A 14,171-nucleotide genomic window follows, 5' to 3' on the forward strand; every position below is an offset into this window, starting at 1 on the left:
TTTAAAATATTAGTATTAAAATAGAAAATATTAAATGTATATCTCTAATATAGTAGTAATGATTTCCATTTGCAAAGTATATTTTTAAAATTTTCTCTAGTACTAACCTGTGACTGAGTTAGTGTAGAAAAATTCTTGTGAGAAAATCCAGTCCTTTCCCTTCCACTCCCCCAACGTTACTGATCTGAAAGTCCTGAAACTTATAGTTTTAGAGAGTTGCTGAGGGCACTGAGAGGTTAACCGCCTTGCCCAGAGTCACATAATTAGGTATTTCTAATTCTGAGGACCTCAATCTATTCACTATTACAAAAGACTCTTATGTAATCGAGGTTGTCTATTCTGTCTTTTATAAATTTTTCTGGCTATGAATTTTTATGTTATTCACAGTTGTGAAATTTTATATAACCTTTCATTATCCTCTAACCTTTTTGTGATATGCCTCCTTTTCCCCACTCTTCTTTAAAAAAATGTTTAATACAAAACTATAAAGGTATGAAATGAACTTTGCTTTGCTCATTAACAGCTCCTATAAACACCTCCATTGTCATTTGCACTAATACTCCAGCTGAAGAAATTGTATGTTTTCTAAAGGTTCCAGTCCTCTCCATAAGGGAATTACTAATTTCATGTTTATTTTTTTTATTTTTAGGTGAATACACAATAATGACAGCACATTTCCATTTGAAAAGAAAGATTGGTTACTTTGTCATTCAGACTTACCTTCCCTGCATAATGACAGTGATCTTATCCCAGGTGTCATTTTGGCTGAACAGAGAATCAGTCCCAGCTAGAACTGTTTTTGGTAAGTTTACATATCTATGTTTTTGTAAGGTACTGGGCAGCATTTCCTTGACTGGTTATTTCTTACACATCTTCCCTCATCGAAATTTTCACAGATTTTAGGTTGCATTCTTAATCAGGCATGGACACATTTCCTTCTCTTGGGATTTTTCTCTATTAGAGATTTCCTCCAGCTAGTTAATGACCAAATAAACAAAGAAAAATGAGGCAAATGTGGAGTTTGTTCTAATAGGGAAAATTTTGGTGGCCTTTATTGCAATATGATAACGTATTCCATTCCAGATTATTTTCTTAAGAATATGTTTAGCATTTCAGTGTTACTTCAGCAAGCTCTGGTATATCTAAAGACTGAAGTCCATTTGCATAAGACTCTTCCTCATTACCTGTATGAGGAGTGGGATATCAGTAATCAATCTTTCTACCAATTAGGTGAGTCTGGTACTCATGGGCTTGAGACTTGAGATACCCTCACTAGTTCTGCCATGCTGGAAAGTCTTTGCCCACCATCTAAGGCAACCTATATCTGTTTTGGGATCATCAACCTAAGTACAACTGCACAGTTTACATTATGCCATCATCACTGTCCATATCTATCTGATAAGACATCCCCAGGAGTATGGCTTCTATATGATGAATTCCTTGGGCTAGGAAACAGATAAAAAATGATCCTCCAGTCTGTAAACCACTTCTGAAGTGAAGATGGCAGAGTGGGAAAAAAGAGGTGGAGGATTCTAAAAATGCTGCAGTTTTTACACCATCTCTAAACATTAGCTTAGCTCTTGGTCCTCTCTTTTATTAACAAGAGTTCATTTATCATTATTTTCAATGCAGTAAATCTCTGCATATAATGGATGATTAATAAATTTATATTGGTTTCAATTGTTAAATTTCATTACTTGTAATAGACAGCCACCTTGTCATTTTACACTGATGATTGTGTGGTTTGTCCTTCATTCTCAAAGAAGACCATGACATCAGGGAGATAATGACATGACTTGCAAATGAATTGGATTTGAGGGAGGGAAGACTGTGCAAGGTCACCAGCCTCACTTTCTCCTCCAGAGCTATCTGGGTCCAGTGGCCAGTTATCAATCAGGAAGACCATCTCCATGGCCTAGGATACAGTAAGGCCTTGAGATACCAGACAGGATGCAATGGGAGACCCTGACCCTTTTAGGCTAATGTCTTTTTGGGTTCTCACTTTGAGTGAGGCAGCACCCATTCACTGAATAGGACTCCTTAAGAAAGAGGCCTATTTTTTATTAAAAAAATCAAACCGGGAGGGAAAGACCCTCAGGGTTTCTGGCCAAAAAAGAAGTAGTTACTATTTACACTCACCCTGAGCCTGGAGGGCCCCAAACAGCGAGCATTAAGTAGTGTTTGGGCAGGAACCTATGGTTGTCCAGTCAATGAGATCCAAAGTGAATTTGGTATAAGGCTTGATCTTTGAGAAAGAAATCCAGCTAGTAAACCCCAAGTTAACTAGGGAGGTTTTGGCTTTCCTTTGGGCAGAACCCTCTCAGGTAATACCCCATGTGAGGAGAGGAAAGGAGGATCTGAGTAGACCAACTGGAACTGGCCCACTGAGTCCCATTCAGGCAGCTCTGACTATCACAAATTGTGGTTTGTTTTTCTTTTTCAAAGAGGACCATGTCATCAGGGAGATGATGACATGCAATTGAATTGGATTTGAGTGAGGGAGGGCTGTGCAAAGTCACCAGCCTCATTTTCTCCTCCCATACTGATGATAGCTACATTTTATCTTAGCAAATTGTTAAAATAAAAAATTATTAAGGTAAAAAAAAAAGGTAATAGAAGTTCTCATTTTTTTTTCCTAGAAAGTTATCTTTAAAAAAAGAACTATAGTTTTTTTTTTTTATTTTACTGTTTTTATTTTGGTTTTGGAGGCAATTGGGTTTAAGTGAATTGCCCAGAGTCACACAGCTAGTAAGTGTCCGAGGCCAGATTGAATTCAGGTCCTCCTGAATCTAGGGCCAGTGCTATATCTACTGTACCGCCAAGCTGGGTAAATGATACAGATATAAAACACATGCAAATATGCATATATTAATTCCCACAATGAAAACTTTGCATAGACTTATTTAAAGCTATATATGTTCACATGTATTTGTATGTGTATATATAAATAAAAATGTATAAATATGATACAATATTATTGTTTCACAGATAACACCCAGAAGGCACTGGAGGATTCAGACTCCAGCCTCTAACAGATTCGCTATTGATCTGGTCAGACAGGTAGACACCTTTGGAGGGGTCAATAATCTTGCTTTATTCTAGTCTAGTCTTCAGGGTTGCTGATAATGGGAGCACAACTCCTACAGCATTCCCTAACAATCCTTCTCACAGGGATGGGTGAGAAGGGGAGGCAACTACCCCTATGTCTCAATGGGGTCAATTGAGATGAGCACAGCTCCTGTGCTCCCCTAAATCTCCTCAAGCCTCAATAGAGGCCAGTTGAGGTAGGTGCATGCATTCTTCTATGCTTTACCCATAATTTCCCCCATGGGTTCCCTATGGTTACCCCACTCACTGACGAGTACCCACTTGCTTTATAGGGCAACAAAGAAGGCATCTTGCCACCATTAAACTCACAGGTTTACTTCAGCAATATTGTTATTCTGCGCAAGTGTAGTAAATATCACATTATGTCACCCCTTACCTCATGGTGCAGTCACAATAGGACTGTCTTTCACTATGATTCTAGGAATTACTATCTAATATCTTTGGGGCTATTTGAGGAGTTATTATTTAACATCTGGAAAATAGACATTGTCATGGCCATGGATCCTGAGAAACTGAATTCTAAAATGGATAACAAAATCCTCCTTACATACAATTATATGACTAGCATAATATGATATAATATGTCCTTTCAGGCCCCCTCCTCCCACCCCAATCATCTATTACAAATTCTTAGAAAGTTGCCTGAGACATTGAGAGATTAAGTGACTAGCTCATGAGAGCAGTCATAATGTGTCAAGGACTAGATGTGAACCCAACAAGTCTTTCTTCCTTGATGATTAGCAATATTTTGACTATACCATGTTGTCTTTCCATTTTGTTAGTAAAATCAAAATGCTTGCGGAAGGGACTAAGGCTTTGTTTGTGAGGTTAGACTAGTGCAAGGTCACCAGCCTCATTTTCTCCTCCAGAGCCATCTGGGTCCAGTGGCCAGATATTCCTCATTACAACCAGACATGGCCCAAGATGCAATGAGGGAGCCTGGCCCTTTTAGGCTAAGGTCTTTTCAGGTTCTCACTTTGAGTGAGGTAATGCCCATTCAGCGAATAGGCCTCTTCTAAGAAGTGAGTCTAGGAATGGCCTCTTTAATTAGGAAAAAAAATCTAGCTGGGAGGAAAAGACCCTCAGGGTTGCTGTTCCAAAGACACCTTGCACTAGTCTAAACCCCAATCATCTTTGACATTTACTCTAAGTCAGGAGGGCCCAAAATATAGCCATTAAGTGGAGCTTGGGCAGGGAGCTATTGTGGTCCAATGTATGAGTTTCAGAGTGAATCTGGTGACCTTGCACAGCCCTCCCTCACTCAAATCAAAGTCAACTGCAAGAGATGTCATCATTTCCTTGATGTTATCATCCTCTTCGAAAACGAAGGACAAACACAACCTGTGAGTAGTCCAAGCTGCCTGAATGAGGACCCAGCTAGTTGGGTAACTCAGCTCATCCTCTCTCCCTCTCTCTCCCTCTCCTCTTCTCCAAAGGAAGGTAAATTTTGATGGCCAGAAGATGCTCAGTTTACTTGAGCTCTCTCTCTCTCTCTCTCTCTCTCTCTGTCTCTCTCTCTCTCTCATCTCTCTCTCTCTCTCTCTCTCTCTCTCTCTCTCTCTCTCTCCCTCTCTCTCTCTCATCTCTCTCTCATCTCTCTCTCTCTCTCATCTCTCTCTCTCTCTCTCTCTCTCTCTCTCTCTCTCTCTCTCTCTCTCTGTCTCGCTTTGTTTCTCAAAGACAAAAACTTAAATCTGTTTTACTCTGAAGCTCATAGATTGGATCACAATGAGTCCCTGCCCAAGCTCCACTTAATGTCTATATTTTGGACTCCCCAGGCTTAGAGTGAATGTGAATGGTAACTGTTTCTCTTTGGAAGAGGGTCTTCCCCTCCCAGCTGGATTTTTTTTTCTTTTTTTTCCTCATTAAAGGGGCCATCCCTTGACTCACTTCTTAAAGAGGCCTATTCATTGAATGGGCATTACCTAACTCAAAGTGAGAACCTGAAAATACCTTAGCCTGAAAGGGCCAGGGTCTCCCAGTGCCTCCTGGGCCATCTCCAGTCATCCTGATGAATATCAGGCTACTGGACCCAGATGGGTCTGGAGGAGAAAGTGAGACTAGTGACCTTGCACAACCCTCCCTCACTCAAATCAAAGTCAACTGCAAGTCATGTCATTATTTCCCCAATATAATGGTCCTCTTAGAAACAAAGGACAAACCCAGCAACAATTGGACTGGTGGAATATACATTTTACACATTACACATTTATATATCCAACTTTAAGATACCAATGATTCTAGTTTTCTAGAACTATTACAGTTATCTCTTCCACATCATGGGATTTAGGGACACGGCACCCCCACAATCTGGAAAATCCTTATCAAATATTTTGGCCCTCACTTTGTACCAGTGAAGTATGAATTTCTTCTTTTTCTTTTATGGGGTATTTACAGTACCTTGTAAAATTTGAATTAAGTATTTGGTCATAACTTCTATGTTATGTGTAGGCCTTTGCATGTCATCTGCAGCTTCCACAAAACTCCTCCAAAATTCTCATTTAATTTCTTATGCCAACCTGAGATATATCAAAACCTCTATGGGGAAAGTCATGATGTGAAAGGGATAGCTGTAATTAGAAGAATGTTTTAAGGTGATGAATATTTCTTTAAAGCATTCAATTAAGACCATGAAAGAACAAAATGAATGTAACAGTAATGAAAAAAGCAAATTTGGGGGATTTTAAAGTGGATTTTATTTACAATAAATCTGCAATTTTAACTTGGGTATCTTAATGATATATGTAGAAATATTTAAATTTCTGCACAGCATGTATTCTTCAGATATATACCATTGTGTTATTTTTGAAAAATTGAGGATCTAGATTTGACATGTTCAAGAAATAAAATATTATTATAGAGCTTTTAATACATTACAACAAACACCCTCTTTATCCAGAATTTTTGGGGAATGGAAATGTAAGGTGACAAATGTAAGGTCCAGTCCACAGCAGAGTTCAGAATTCACTTTGAGCCCCCAGGCAAATCACTGAAATAATTGGAGTTTCCTTGGACAACCCTTTCAGTTTCTTGTATCCACCTAGACTTAGAAGAATCAAGGGAAGAGACAGTCTATAGGAATTGATAAACTGAAAAAAAAATCCAAAACCCAATTTTATGCAACTATAAAAAATGCAGATAGGGAAAATTAAACAGATAACTGAAGTAGACCTCTGAGAGTACCATTTGCCCCTTTTTTAAAAGTAAGTTGATTGGAAATCTTCCTAAATAATATTTCATACATGTTTAAAAAGAGGATACAGAACATAATTGAACATAGTTGAACTTTTTTCTGATTGATTCAAGATCATCATTATAGACATTCACTATTCTACCATGCATAATATACAGAACAGTTTTATACATGCCTTTTTTTTCTTTTTTGATATACTCCTCTGAGGTTGGCCATTAACCGGTGTCATTCTTGTCGTTGTTCTTCCTACTAGTAGTCTCTCCATTCTGCATTTAATTTATTGTTTTGTTTTTACTATTCTATAAAATAAAATACCACCTGATCCAATTTATCAGGAGTTTTATTTTTATGAAAAATCATAGGATCATAGATTTAGTGCTTTTTTTTCAAAAATATTTTTTTCTGTCGCATATGACTTTTTATGACCCCATTTGAAGTATTCTTGGCACAGACACCGGGGAGGTTTGCCAATTCCTTCTCCAGCTCATTTTGCAGATCAGGAACTGAGGCAAACAGGGGGTAAGTGCCAGGGTCATATAGATAGTAAATATCTCAAGCCAGATTTAACTCAAGAAGAGGAGTCTTCTGATTTCAGGCCCAACACTCTATCCTCTACACCACATAGCTTCCTTTAGCCCTAGAAGGGATCTTCAATATCATCTATTCAACCTCCTTCATTTTATAGATGAGAAACTTGAAGCTTAGGGAGGTTAAATAATTTATCCAAAGTCATATGGGCAGTTAGAGGCACATCTAGAATTGAAGTCTATGTCTTCTGACTCAAACACTCTTCCTGTTCCACATTTAGGACTTAATTGGAGACCTCTGGAAACTTATTTGTAAAGTGGATAGACTTATGTCCCATGGCTTTGTGAAAGTTATTTGAAGATCTCAGAGACCTTTTCCATTTATTTTTGAGTTTTAGCAACAAATTAAATCCAATGAACATTTATTAACTGATTATTATGTGCCATCACTATGCTACACACTGAGTTTTTAGCTATTTTCTAAAGGTTTGAGGTAGTTGGAAATCTAATCTCTTAATTAACATGGAAAGGATCTAGCACCAGTAAAACATTATTTTACTTGCTATTTATTTTTGTGGAGAAGGAAATTACAAACCATTTCAGTATCTTTGCCAAGAAAACTCCAAATGGGGTCATAAAGAGTCAGAAATGACTAATCGACAAAACAACAATAACATTTGAAGAATTTTACCTTCAAATTGATAGATACCCTTCCTCCCATCCAAATAAACACAGTCCACAAATGAAAAGTAACATGGTTCAAGAATAGAAAAAAAATCAATGGATTTGGAATCAATGCTTTGAATCTAGACTTAGTTTTGCCATGAACTAGCTTAGGAAACTTTAGGTAAGTCCCTTACTATTCTGGGCCTTGGTTTCTTCATTTGGAAAATGAAGTTCTTGGACTACATGTTCTTTAAAGGTCTTTTCAGCAATAAAATACAGTCTATTTTAAATATACATCAACAAAATTAATGAAATAGTGTAATGAGAAGCTAAGATGCATCATTTGACCTACCTAGGCAACACATCTACTTTTTAAAAATCCCTTCTTGTTCTACATATTATAGGATATTAAAATATTAACATATGTTGTAATTCAATGGCTTTATGCAATGCTTCAGAGTCAAATAAATGAATATCGTTTATGCATGGCTATCCTTCCATGCCATTGCTACAGGAGATCTTTGTCTAGGAGCAAGGAAGTCTTCTTTCCGACTATGTATCTATTTTCCTGACTATGAGGTTCTAATTCATTTTTTTTACCTGCTTTCTCTTTCAAGAAATTTTAAAGATGAGTGAATAACTACGTATTTTTCTTGCATGGTTTATCTTATAGGGGTTAAATATTATTGATTGAGGTTATTAGGATTCCCTTTGTTCTAGTGGCATTGGACATTTTCTCCTCCATGTTTGGGAAAGTTCAAGCAATGTGCTCCTATTTCTACCATATGCCTTCCAGATTCTCTTATTTAATTGTATTTAGTGAAACTGTTAAGAGAAAACTGTATAAGGAAAGGGTTATATCAGGAAGAACTTGTACCCTTCATGATCAACAGCAATACCTGTACCCTTTAAAAGCTATTGATTGGGACACCATCCAATTCCATATAATCTAAATATCTGAGAAATAACAAATGTCAGTAAGTAGCATAATGTCTCTACTGTTAAATACATAGGAGGAGTGTCAAGCATCACTTTTTGCAGCCTTATTTTTTTATTTATTTTACTCTGAACTTAAGAAATAAATATTAATGCAATCTTATGACAGATTAGCATTCTAATTTTGGGTAAATGAAGGGCCAGAAGGCCCAGGTCCAATCAGTCTCTTCTCTCCAACTTTACCTCATACATATGCAGATTTAACTAGAATTTAAGGTATTTAAAAATAAAATGCACCTGTGTTGTTACACTGACTGACCATTAATTTCTCCTACTTTATAGACAGCGAACCTTTCTGTGTTGTATGTATGATGTATTGATGATAATCTTTTGAAATTTGTTATCATCCTCTAAACTCTATATAGCACTAACTAAAGATGGTACCAGGCCCACAAAGGGACAGGATCACATTAATTAATTAATTTATTTATTTAATAATAGATTCTATTTTTTCTTCAGAGGACTCAAGGTGCTGATACTAATCTGTTTCCTTTCTTCCCACCTTCATTGCCTGGTATTTCTGACCAAAGGAGTAACTACAGTGCTGACAATGACAACCTTGAGCATCAGTGCCCGGAACTCCTTGCCCAAAGTTGCTTATGCAACAGCGATGGACTGGTTCATAGCTGTATGCTATGCCTTTGTATTTTCTGCGTTGATTGAATTTGCGACAGTGAACTATTTTACAAAGAGAAGCTGGGCATGGGATGGCAAAAAAGCTCAGGAGGCAGCCAAAAACAAGGTGCTTATTTTGCTTTTTCCTTTTCATTACTAAGAATTTTATGTTTTCATCAACTTAAGTGTTTTATTTACTGCTGCAGCTGAATGGTTTAGAGAATGATTAACCTATTTATGGATTATCCACTATTTCTTCTACCTTCTTCTGATTTTAGACCAGTTAACCCTTGATGACTACTCATTCCAGATCAGGGTTTGCTTCTTAGGGAAGACTTAAGAATGAAGTAGTCCTCAAAAGAAAGGTGGGGAGAGAGAGAGAGAGAGAGGGAGAGAGAGAGAGAGAGAGAGAGAGACAGAGAGAGAGAGAGAGAGAGAGAGACAGACAGAGACAGAGACAGAGACACAGAGACAGAGAGAGACAGAGACAGAGAGAGACAGAGAGACAGAGACAGACAGACAGATAGACAGAGATAGAGACACACAGAGACAGATAGAGATAGAGACAGAGACAGAGAGATACAGACAGAGAGAAAGATAGAGAGACAGAGAGAGATAGAGACAGAGAGACAGAGACAGAGAGGGGGAGAGAGAGACAGAGACACAGAGAGACACAGAGAGAGACAGAGACACAGAGAGGGAGACACAGAGATAGAAAAGGAGACAGGGACAGAGGTATATGTGTGTATATACACACATAATAAGTTAGTGAGGGACATGGAGGACATCCTAGTGATACTGCATGTTGATAGTGCATATTGCATGTGTGGGGAAGAGGATAGTAAGGAATTTGGTATAACCGAAGGTCATGGCTGTGAGTATTAGGATGCACTGAGGATTTTTGAACAGAAATGATACGGTGAGAACAATGTGGGACAGTAACTTTGCAGTGGCATGAAGATGACCTAGAGGAAGGCAAAGACTGGAGACAATAGGACTGATTAGTGGACTATTACTTTAGACCAGGTTTGAGGTGAAATGGGTCCTTACTAGTTGGATGATAGTACGAAATAAGAAATAAATCTTAGAGGCAAGTGAAAATGGCAGCTTGATGATCCAGGTATCTACAGTCAACAATCGTATTTAGATAGAGCTTAAGCCAGTGCTGCTACTTGATACAACTCCAAACAGAGATTTGCTATCAGAGGAGGTTCAAAATAATGGGCAAAGTAAAGTTTGTGGATAAAGATGTGGATCTCACATGTTGACACATCACCTTTTTTGGATAATTAGGAATAATACAATAGCCTTGGGAAGATTCTCTATTTCTCATCATTGAATTTCCACTCTTTAACTTTACAGATGGTATGAATTTCACAAAACTCCCTACTTTCTTGAATTAATGTATTTATGTAGTATGCAACATCAAACTAATGAAATATATAATCAGTTGCACAAAATTACTAAAACCCAAAGGAAGTCTATAATAATAGTAGTCCTATACATTTGAGGAAGGAGAACTTCACATGATAAAGTAACTCATAATTAGAGAGACAGATGATAAGTGAGGGATACATTGCACAAAAATATTGGATAACAGTGAGTGTAATATTTATTTTTTGATTACACAAATAAACAAAAATTTGTTACCTAAAAGCTTTTGGAAATAGGCTGTGTTCATCCTTTGAATAATGATGAATCACAAAATGATACTTTATTTCTCTAAAAAGAGTTTTATACCAATAAACTATCGAACAAAATTTTTAATGAAATTTTACATTTCTAATAGTTGTGTAAAACCGTACCAGTAAACTCATGTAATGGTAATTCAAATAATACTAAGTTAATTTTGTAATAAGTCATAATGTTATAATCTGTTAAAAATTTTGTCATTACAATGTAAGTTCCTTAAGAGGACTGTTTTTTTCTATATCCCTGTATGTCCAGAAAATAGCTTGACACATAGTAAATAGTTAATTAATAATCTATATTTATCTATTTAGAAAAAAAAACTGACCCAAAACAGAGAGCCAATCTGTGGTAGGGCTTCAAGGTAAACTTGAAGTTGTAAGTCCTAGGTTTAATTACTGCTTTTCTAGCCCCATTTCTTTTTCTATGAAATGAGAGGATTGGACTTTATAACTTCTAAATTCTCTTCTAATTTGACCTCTACCATCCAGTGATCTTATGACTGATGTTAGATAAAAAATAGAAATTATTAAGACAACTCTGTCTTTTGCCATTTTCCTTGGCAGGTAGTAATGAGGCCATGGGCTTGACAGCCAACCTAGGGATTATATGCTCATGTAGCTTAACTTCCTTCATTCCTTTCTTCCTTCCTTCCTTCCTTCCTTCCTTCCTTCCTTCCTTCCTTCCTTCCTTCCTTCCTTCCTTCCTTCTTTCCTTCCTTCTTTCCTTCCTTCTTTCCTTCCTTGTTTTTCTTACTCTCTTTCTTTCCATAAGACCCTACCTTTTTGTAAAATTTATGAGGATTATGTTATGTTCCAATGAATTACTAGATAATTATATGGCTTATAAGGAATTACAACCTGAGTCACATAAATACTGAGGAGTCTCTCTCTCTCTCTCTCTCTGTGTGTGTGTGTGTGTGTGTGTGTGTGTGTGTGTGTGTGCATGACAGTCTGTCAATTTAATCATTCCGCAAACATCTTAAAAATAAAACAAACAACTCCAACTCCATCTTGTAGTATTGGGACACATTTTAACAACTAAAGTGGCAGTGGGAGAAAGGAGATAATTGTACCTGCTACACTTCTCTTCCCCTGTGCTTTCAAATAAGTTATAAGCAAAATGATCTGTTTACCTTTTTATTTTTCAGAAAAAGGAGCGTGAAATATTAATAAATAAATCAACAAATGCTTACAATACTGGAAAGATGACCCATCCTCCAAACATCCCAAAGGATCCAACTCCCTCAGGAATCTCAAATGCAACTCCTGTTCCAGTAAAACCGGCAGAGGAAAAGCCTCCTGAAAGTAAAAAGACTTATAATAGCATCAGCAAGATTGACAAAATGTCCCGAATTGTTTTCCCAGTCTTGTTTGGCACTTTCAACTTAGTCTACTGGGCGACATATTTGAATAGGGAACCAGTTATTAAAGGAGCCACTCCTCCAAAATAAGTTTCAGGACTCCCAAACCCTATGAGAGCCATACTTCCAGCAAAAGGATACCAAGGAGAAATTTGAGCTCTACAAGACTTTTGATATTTGGACAACATCTTTCAGGAAATTTTTGCATGTTTAATGATATGTACAAATAATATTGCCTTGATTGTTTTTACATGTAACCTCAGATATTTCAAAGAAGTGACATTGACAATGGCGGCTACACAATATTCTAGAAGGTCAGAAGATGCTGAATAGCACCCAACTGTTCAGGGTCTTACATTGCTAGTTTACAAACAAGACAAGTTATATTTTTTAACTGCTCCAAGTATTACATACCAATGTTTTTTATACTTCAAATGTCAATTCATACTAATTTTCCCAGCTGATAAAATATTTTGGAAATTGTTCCATGACTATTACCTGACCAAAAATCCAGGTCATAAAGATTGTAAAGAACATAATTCTCATTTTAAAGAAACTATGAGCTTTCACATACAGAATAAATTACCTTCATTAATTTTCACTTGGTTCTAAAATTTCAAAGTACTGCATGAGCTTATATTAAGAAATAAAATAAGAAAATATTTATGCAGACAAATTTTAATGACAGAAATAGATCATATGTTAGACTAAGAGAATATTCTCCCCAAAACAAACAACTCTGGATAAATTGCTCTTGGGAAAAAAAAAATCATGTTTCTCCCCATTAACCAAAATAAGTAGTACAGAAAGAAAGTGAAACATGAGCACAGAAAAATGGTTCAGAGACAGCATTGGAATCTTGGCCCATGTATTAAATGTATCTGAGACATACCATCTCCTCGCTACTGCCAGTGTGTTTTGCTTCAGTGGTGAGAATCTGTAATTAGTTATTTTCAATTTTATTGCCTTGTAAGTAATTCATGACTGATTCATTGCTCTAGTAGCTTTTGTAAATTAATCTTAAATGTTTATTAAATAAAAAATTCTACTCTTGTGGGTAAAATGTCATCTTTTATAGCAAACATTAAGATTTTGCTGGAGTTATTTTTTAAACAAATTCATGAAGAAAATTCATCCAATAAATAGCTTGACAAATTGTTGTCAGGTCATCTTTATTTCTTTGGGTCATGTTTTTATTTAATCAATCATGATGCTTGGTAACAAGTATAGTTTTCCAAAGTTGGAATTTACATTCATATAAGCTCAACAAAAGTCTAGAAATGAAAGATTGTTTTTCCCCATTTTTTTGAGTTAAATAGGATGTCCATAAATTGTCTCATTCATCCCCTGGATTATGCAGTCTTCTTTTTGAGAATTCCCTGAAGGAGGAGTAGCCATACAAGCTATGAGACATTTACCAAGTTATCAGTGCTACTACTCTCAGCTTATTTTCATTTCACATTAATATAATACAATTATTAGAAGACAGGAAGACACTGTCTGGGGCAAACTTTCAGGTGAGATATTGATGAAAAGATCTCTTTTACTTTTTGACTTTTGGTTCAACATACTTGATTAAGACAAAAGAGAAAGTCAAGATATATGTTAGTTCTGACTCTGTTTGTTTTATAAACAACATAGAAGAACCAAGAATTTTTTAACTGGTGGTGTAAAAATCAATGAAGACAGTAAATAAAGTTTATATTCCTGTAAAGTCCCATTTAAATACTCATGTTGAGCAAAAGCCTATGGACCAAATCATGGACTATCCGTGCTTTTGTTTGAGTAACAACCTAGATAAATTAGAGGTACTCAACAGATTGGCCACAAGGTCAATATTTAGGTCCTAAAAACTCTTCAGAACAAGGAACTAGTTAAGTTACAAAATGCAATCTGAATACATAAAAAGAGTGTCCAGATTGGTGAAATCACAGATCTTTCAAATATTCAATTACTTGTGACTAAATAAGACTGGTGTTACTGTTTACAATCTCACCTCATAAATGAGAACAAG

At 36.3% G+C, this 14,171-nt stretch overlaps 1 protein-coding gene across 1 annotated transcript in view; it reads left to right on the forward strand.

Annotated features, from left to right (window-relative positions):
• Positions 1-13,331, forward strand: part of GABRA5 (gamma-aminobutyric acid type A receptor subunit alpha5) — a 113,820-nt gene extending 100,489 nt beyond the window's left edge. The window contains exons 8-10 of the mRNA XM_036747731.1: positions 650-802; positions 9,021-9,232; positions 11,945-13,331. Of these exons, the coding sequence (XP_036603626.1) occupies positions 650-802; positions 9,021-9,232; positions 11,945-12,247 (668 nt within the window). The 3' untranslated portion in view covers positions 12,248-13,331. The remainder of the gene's footprint in view (positions 1-649; positions 803-9,020; positions 9,233-11,944) is intronic.
• Positions 13,332-14,171: the final 840 nt, after the last annotated feature.

Source organism: Trichosurus vulpecula, chromosome 2 (genome assembly GCF_011100635.1).
Source record: "Trichosurus vulpecula isolate mTriVul1 chromosome 2, mTriVul1.pri, whole genome shotgun sequence".
NCBI lineage: Eukaryota > Metazoa > Chordata > Mammalia > Diprotodontia > Phalangeridae > Trichosurus > Trichosurus vulpecula.